The sequence below is a fragment of the Peromyscus maniculatus genome, chromosome 11 (genome assembly GCF_049852395.1).
Source record: "Peromyscus maniculatus bairdii isolate BWxNUB_F1_BW_parent chromosome 11, HU_Pman_BW_mat_3.1, whole genome shotgun sequence".
NCBI lineage: Eukaryota > Metazoa > Chordata > Mammalia > Rodentia > Cricetidae > Peromyscus > Peromyscus maniculatus.
Window position 1 is genome coordinate 81,612,103 of NC_134862.1, and position 7,760 is coordinate 81,619,862.

General features: G+C 57.7%; 1 protein-coding gene across 2 annotated transcripts; it reads left to right on the plus strand.

Annotated features, from left to right (window-relative positions):
• On the plus strand, positions 1-7,484 carry Igsf8 (immunoglobulin superfamily member 8). Of its 2 annotated transcripts, XM_042258633.2 has the most exons (7): positions 27-323; positions 3,760-4,137; positions 4,936-5,397; positions 5,677-6,084; positions 6,195-6,608; positions 6,895-7,025; positions 7,183-7,484. In XM_042258633.2, the coding sequence occupies exons 1-6, from the start codon at positions 248-250 to the stop codon at positions 7,008-7,010; spliced, it is 1,854 nt and encodes a 617-aa protein (XP_042114567.1). In that variant the 5' UTR covers positions 27-247; the 3' UTR covers positions 7,011-7,025; positions 7,183-7,484. The 2 variants fall into 2 exon arrangements, with proteins under 2 accessions (XP_076404099.1, XP_042114567.1); XM_076547984.1 differs by having other exon boundaries at positions 1-323; positions 6,895-7,484.
• The last annotated feature ends 276 nt before the right edge of the window (positions 7,485-7,760 follow it).

Here is a 7,760-nt window from a genome sequence, read left to right on the forward strand (position 1 = left end):
GGCGGGGCCGGGCGGCGGGGCGCGGCGGGAATGGTCTCCCGAGCTGCGGAGGGCGGGAAGAGCGACGGGAGGAGGGGAAGAGGAGAGGAGGGGCGGGGAGTTGGCGGCTCCCGCTCAGCTGGGCTCTGCGCACCCACGCTTCACTGCTCCCGCTCTCTGCCCCCCACCCGGGCATGTGCCCCTCGCGGCCCTGGCCCCCCAGAGCCCACGCCGACCCCCGGAGCCTCCCCAGAGCCGCCTACGCAGGATGGGCGTCCCCAACCCCACGCCGCTGAGTTCGCCGCCGCCGTCGCTGCTGCTGCTGCTGCTGCTGCTAATGCTTGGTAAGCCTGGTGGTGGTCGCTGCGTCCCAGTCCCGGCCGGCCGGGTAGGTGCCTGATGTCGCGCATCCAGCCAGCGTTTTGGAGCTGATTGCATCCCTACTTCTCCGTCAGGCGTGTCTTGGGTCTCTCTGGGATCGGCGCCTCTCTTCCTTCTGCGGCCGCCTGCCCAGTCGGTTAAGGGGAGGGTGGTGACGCCCTAGGTTTAGGCCCCAGCTGGGGCATATTGGCGACCTACTGAGGTATCTCTTGAGACACCCCATTGGACCCACGGAGGCAGGCGCCACTTCCCAGCCTTTACACCCCAGGCCCTGGGGTCGTTGCGCCCAAATACTGTGACAATCTTCTAACCCCATTCTAGGCTCCGGGCCTGGCCTTGGGTGCCTGCTCTGCGTGGGCAGTGCCTGGCGGTCTTCATAATTGCCCCAGAGTTGGCTGGAAGCCCAGGGGCTGATTCTGCCCACGGTCTTTGAAGAAAGTCTCCCCTAACCGCCCCCCCCCCCCCCCCGCGCACCCCGCGCGCCCAACACACACATTTTAACATCCCTCCCTCATCTCTCTCTCCACCCTGGCCAGTCCCTCTTTGCCCTCCTTCCACTCTCCCAGACATTTGGCCGGTCGGTCGTCACACTCAGTTGGTCCCAACATCTTTGCCCCAGGAGAAACGAGGCTCCATGGAAACTGAACCTGAGATCTCCAAGTACCTAGGGTCTGCCGTGATCCGTGTTTATGATGGTGTGATCTGGGCCAACCTTGCATGGCTGGTGTGTGTGTGTGTGGGGATATGGGGAGGGTATACGTATGGGGAGGATTCTGGGGTGCTGTAGTCAAGGCAGAAGCCTGTGGCACCTCAACTAAACCTTCTCTGGCTTAGACCAAAACAGCATGGGTGTCAGAGTCTTGGGTTTCTGGGGCCAGGATGAAAACTCTCCTTGGGGAACAAGGCAGGAGGCAGAGAGTGATGCAGGGAAATGAAGCTCTGGGGCTTGGTTGCCTAGTGATTGCTTCTTTTCCCCAGTGGGCTTTATGGAGCAGGGATGAGCAGAGGGGAGGTCTGGAGGAGAGAGTCTTGCAGAGAGCCACGAGAGGCTGCTGGCATCCGGGCCTACCACATTCAGCACTGACATTCGCTACACAGATGAGGAAACTGAAATCTCTTGTTCCAGAGAGCATAGCTCATGAGGGTTGGGGCTAGGATTTGAACTCGGATCCGACTCCCAAATCAGGCCTTTGGATGTTAGAGAGGAGGTGGCTTGGTGAGAGAGAACCTTGGAGCAGCCTATTTCCCAAGGCTGTGGGGACAACTTTCCCATGGGGATCTCCAGGCATCATCAGCACTTGTGGAGCCAGGAAGGCGGGAGGGGGCCTTCTGAGCAGAGTCTGGGCAGCTGGGAAGGTGTCACCCTGGCTGTCTTCAACATCACCCTGATTATGAAATGTGCCTGGAGCACTGCGGGCCTGAGTCACACACTTCACTGGTTCAACGTCAGAACTGGACGCTCTTAGTTCTTAAAGGGAGAAACTGAGCCCCGGGAGAGGAAAGAATCGGTCCTGTGTTAGTTTCCTGATGCTAGCCTCTGCTTCAAGTGATGATCATGTGTTCTCTGAGTGACGTAGCCAGAGGAAGCATCAAGGAGTAAGGACTAGAGGGCAGGCTCTCAGGCGCCCGGGTATTTTTCCTCCAGTGCCAGTAGCAAGGCTGTGTGTGGACTTCCCCTGGGAGTCCAAATAACACAGCTTGGGAAACCGGGCCTCCCCCTGGAAATGTCTCAGTCTTCTTGGTTTTGTCCCTCTTCGGGGGTGTGTAGAGGCCCTCCAGAGATGGCAAGATCTTGGCCAAAACATCACACTCTATCCTACTTTTCTTATCTGGAAGAGACATGGTTCTCTCCTGAGCCAGTCCTTCCCTTCTGTGTTGGCTAGGAGAGCAAGTGGAAGGCTTTAGACTCAGGTCTGGGTTCAGATCCCAGCCCCAGCACTCCTGAGATGTGCTCTCCAGGGGAGTTACGTCATTTCTCTCATCGGTGAGATGACTGCCAGCCCTCCTTGCATTCTGGGGTTCTGTGGGCTTTTCTAGAAGTAGCTGTGGAATGGTGGAGAGAAGAAAGCCACCGAGGACTCCAACGTGTTGGGACTGTCTGTTGGAACAGGGATAGGGGTAAAAGGGGTGGAGAGAGAGAGAGAGGCGGGCAGGGTCTGCCGGTGCCTAGGGTCTCCTTACAGAAAGGGCGCCGATGTAAATGATGTGCAGCACGTGCAAATAATATGCAAATGAAAGCTTTTGTTGGGGAGGGGGGGGTGCGTGGTGCATCATCTGGACTAGCCAGAAGGTTGACAGACTCTGTGGCGGGGGGAGGGGATCTTCTGCCCCAGGCCAGGGCAGAGCCTGATTCTTGCCCCAGAAGCCGCAGCTGCCTGTGTAGCCCTGTGGGCTGGGAGAAGCAGTGAGCTCATGGCACAGCTGTAGCGGAGAGGGTATTGTGTGGTGAGAACTGACTAGGCCCGTGCCCTGTTCAGCATGGTGCCCCATCCAGCCTGGGCCACTGGCTCCATTGTCTAGCCCAGGTGACAGCTAAGCCGAGCAGCCGATCTGTAAGATTTTGCCAGGTCCCCGCCAGCAAAGGTCTCAGACTCCCTTAGCTAGAGGCTCCACCTGAGCACCCCCCCCCCACACAGGAATGGCAGGATGAGAGCGCTAAAGATCCAGTCGAGAACTGGGGAGTCAGGAGTCAGACATGCTTCTTATTTTAAATTGTGCATTTGAGGTGTGTGGGGGGGTGCGTGTGTGTGCATGGGCGCAAGTGCACATATATGCGTGTCCATGTAAAGGCCAGCGATTAACCTCAGGTGCCATTGCTCAGGAGCCATCCACTTTATTATTAGTAGTCAATTATTATTTTATATGTAGAGAGGGAGTGCATGTGTGTGTGTGTGGGGGGGTGTGTAGGTCAGAAGACAACTTTCAGGACTCCTCCGTTCTTTCCTGCCATGGTGTATTCTGGGGATCAAACTCAGGTTGTCTGGCTTGTGTGGCAACTGCTTTTACATACTGAGTCTTCCCACCAGCCACCATTCCAAGCTTTTTACGTGGTTGCGGGGAATTGAACTCAGAAAGCATTTTACTGGGCTGTCTCCCCGGCCTCCAGATGCACTCTTTGTCTACGTAGATGCTCTACCTCTAGTTAGCTAGAGATAGAGTGTTCCTGTGTTCTGAGGTGGATCTGGGCTTACGTTGACGCCTGAGATGCTGATGTCTCACGTTCCAGCGTCTCTTCCCTGTTCTCGTCTGTGTTTTATGGCCCAGCTCTGTTCTCCCTTTCCCTGTGTTTCCTTTTGCTTTACAGGCAGCTGTCGAGAATGGTGCTTATGGTACACGGGCATCAAATCAGGACCTGGTCTTTCTAAAAAACATTCCAATTCTTTCTGCCTTTCCCCACAGGAGTCAGGTGCAATGCCCGCCAGGTGCATGTCCCTAAGGGGCCTCTTTACCGTGTGGCCGGCACCTCTGTCTCTATCTCTTGCAACGTGAGTGCCTATGAGGGCCCTTCCCAACAAGACTTTGAGTGGTTCATGTACAGACCAGAGGCCCCAGCTACGTCACTGGGCATCATCAGCACCAAGGATAGCCGGTTCTCATATGCCGTGTTTGGGCCTCGGGTGGCTTCTGGAGACCTGCAGGTGCAGCGCCTGAAGGGAGATTCCGTAGTGCTCAAGATTGCTCGTCTGCAGGCCCAGGACTCTGGCTTTTATGAGTGCTACACCCCCTCTACGGATTCTCAGTACCTGGGCAACTACAGTGCCAAAGTGGAGCTGAGAGGTACTGGGCTCTGAGCTGGGTGGTGAGAGAGCCTCTCAGATTTAGATTTTCTTCTTCCTCTTCTCTACTTCCTCTTCCTTCTCCTCTACTTCCTCTTCTTTCCCCTCTACTTCCTCTTTCTCTACCCACCCACCCTCCAGTCCTGGAGACTGAACCTATAGTGTTGAGCGGTATACCAAGTGAAGTCTTCTACTAAGCTAGATCTCCTGTGCTGCTTTTTGAGATTGGCTCTCACCCTGTAGCCCAGGCTGGCCTGCAAAACCCTAGTCTTGGTTGGCCTGTCATTCGTGGAGGTTCTCCCACAATTCAGTGTGGCGCCCCGGTTAAAAACGCACAGCAGTCTTCCTGTGTCAGTCTCCTGTGCCGTCAAGACGACCTTTCCAGCACTTTTTCTTTTTCTTTCGTGGGGTCCGGATGCAGAGACTTTCCAAGTTGTCCACACTGGCCTGGAACTCGCTCTGTAGCCCAAGTGGGCCTTGAACTTGACCCTTCTGTCTTAGCATCCTGGGGAGCTGGGGTTATAGGCCGGCACCATCAGGTCCAGCCTCTTTAGAGAATTACTTTTTTTTTGAGTATTTAAAACGGGTCAATCCCAGACGTCAGAGTGGGTGTCAATAGGCTTGCTCTGTGAAATCCAGCAGGTATTTATTGAGCATCTTGGTATGCCCAGACTGGGGTTGGCACCCCTGAGTTCTCCAAGTCCTTGCCCTCCAGTAGGTAGTGGAGTAGGCCACACACACAGGACACAGTGGGGGCCGCCAGCTCCCGGCCCTCTCTCACTAAAGCCTTTCTCTCCAGTTCTTCCAGATGAGCTGCAGGTGTCTGCTGCCCCTCCAGGGCCCCGAGGCCGCCAGGCTGCAACCTCCCCCTCACGCCTGACAGTGCATGAGGGGCAGGAGCTGGCGCTGGGCTGCTTGGCTCAGACGAAAACGAAGAAGCACACACACCTGTCGGTGTCCTTCGGGAGAGCCGTTCCCGAGGCGCCAGTTGGGCGTGCCACTCTACAAGAAGTGGTGGGGCTGCGCTCCGACATGGCGGTGGAGGCTGGAGCCCCCTATGCCGAGAGGCTGGCTGCTGGGGAGCTGCGGCTGAGCAAGGAAGGAGCCGATCGCTACCGCATGGTGGTTGGGGGTGCCCAGGCCGCCGACTCGGGCACCTACCACTGCACTGCCGCCGAATGGATCCAGGATCCTGACGGCTCCTGGGTCCAGATCGCAGAGAAGAGGGCAGTCCTGGCCCATGTGGATGTGCAGACACTGTGTGAGTGTCACATGTCCCCCTAAGGGGGCATCAGGGGTGGTGCTACATGACCACTATCTGACTACAGAACTCTTCTTCCATGGAGCAATCTTCTAGACATTATTCACTCTCTATCCATGTCTCCACTGCTCAGAGATTGGATGTGGAGAGACAAGGGCTATGGGGAAGGGTGAAATTCAGGTCCTGGGGTGAGGGACAGAGAAAAGGCCTCTAAATTTTTGCCGAGAGGTGTAATAGATGGCATCCCCGTGACCCCTCCCTTCCCCTGCTGTATTTCAGCTAGCCAGCTGGCAGTGACTGTGGGACCAGGTGAACACCGGATTGGCCCAGGGGAACCCTTGGAACTGCTGTGCAATGTGTCCGGGGCACTGCCCCCACCAGGCCGCCATGCTGCGTACTCGGTGGGCTGGGAGATGGCTCCTGCAGGGGCTCCTGGGCCTGGCCGCCTGGTGGCCCAGCTGGACACCGAAGGGGTCGGCAGCCTGGGCCCTGGCTATGAGGGCCGGCACATTGCCATGGAGAAAGTGGCATCCAGAACCTACCGGCTACGACTGGAGGCTGCCAGGCCCGGGGACGCAGGCACCTACCGCTGCCTCGCCAAAGCCTACGTTCGAGGGTCCGGGACCCGGCTTCGTGAAGCAGCCAGTGCCAGGTCCCGGCCGCTCCCTGTGCATGTGAGGGAAGAAGGTGAGAGAGAGGTCGAGCCCTCGACAGGCTTCAGAGCTTGTAGAACTTATTTCCTGACTTCTTAGCCCCTGCGCCTTCACCCGGTAACCCCCTTGTCCTTTGCTCTGCAGGTGTGGTGCTGGAAGCCGTGGCATGGCTCGCAGGGGGCACCGTGTACCGGGGAGAGACCGCTTCCCTGTTATGCAACATCTCTGTGCGGGGCGGTCCCCCGGGGCTGCGACTAGCGGCCAGCTGGTGGGTGGAGAGGCCAGAGGAGGGCGAGTTAAGCCCTGGGCCAGCTCAGCTTGTGGGTGGGGTCGGTCAGGATGGTGTGGCAGAGCTGGGAGTCCGGCCTGGAGGGCGTCCTGTCAGCGTGGAGCTGGTGGGACCCAGAAGTCATCGGCTAAGACTGCACAGTCTGGGGCCTGACGATGAAGGCATATACCACTGCGCCCCAAGCGCCTGGGTGCGGCATGCTGATTATAGCTGGTACCAGGCGGGCAGCGCGCGCTCCGGGCCTGTCACAGTCTACCCCTACACGCACGGTAAGTGACAACCACCCCCCCACTCACCTGCTCCAGCTGCGTTGACCCACTTCCGTTTTCCTGTTTTCCCTGCTATCATCCACCCCCCCCATCCCTTTGCATGAAGAGCCCCAAGCTGACCTCAGTGCCAAGTGCGGTGGTTGTGGGTGGACTCTGTGGCGCTCTGTGAGTCTAGAAAACCTGCTGGGGAGAGTGCCAGAGACCTGTACGACAGACAGACAGACAGACAGACAGCGGGGCGGAGGACCACGGCACTCCCTGAGTAGAGCCGTCTTTTTTCCTCCAGCTCTGGACACCCTGTTCGTGCCCCTGTTGGCGGGTACAGGAGTCGCCCTAGTCACCGGCGCCAGTGTCCTCGCTACAATCACCTGCTGCTTTATGAAGAGGCTGCGGAAGCGGTGATCTGTAGCGCCCCAGGTGAGGGAAAGGGACCCCCAAACCTCCCCGTCTTCCTCAGGCTTCCCGTGTGCTCCACCTGGACGAGAAACAGCCAGCTCAGTCCTGCAGGATCGTGATGCAGGGTGAGGGCGGAAAGGGAGCCTGTTCCTCAGCCTGCTCCACATGCTCTCTCCAGTTCCTGCAGGTGTCAACTGTCTTCCAACCAGCGACAGCCCTCCTCCCGTTGCCTGGGTACCCTCTCCCTCCTCCGTCCAGCCCCTCCTTTAATTTATTTGACCTGTCCCTACCTAGAGTGGGAGATGTGCGCCCCCCACCCCCACCCCACATTCCCCACATCTTTCCTCGAGGTCTTCCTTCTGGTTCTCTGTTCTTGGTCTCACACTCATGCTGTAGGAAGGCCAGTTCCTGTCCTCCGACTAGTTGTTGTTGTTGTTTTTTTTTTCCTAAAATGTGAATAAACTGGTTTTATAAAATCCAGGCCTGGTTGTGTCTTTCCTTGCCATGAAGCTATAAAAGGCGGCGACTGGGGGCGGGGGGTGGTGGTGGGGAGGTTGCTGGGGGTTGACAACCTATTCTGGACAACCCAGGCCTCTCTTCCCACCATAAACACCATCTGTCCTTCGTGGGCCTTGCTACCCACCCACGGCAGGAGGGGATGCCCGGGTCCCATCTGTTGCCGAAAACGTGAGTGCCGAGCCAACTCCTAAGGGGCTTCTGTTTGGGACAAGGGACATGGGAAGCAAGGGTGAGTTC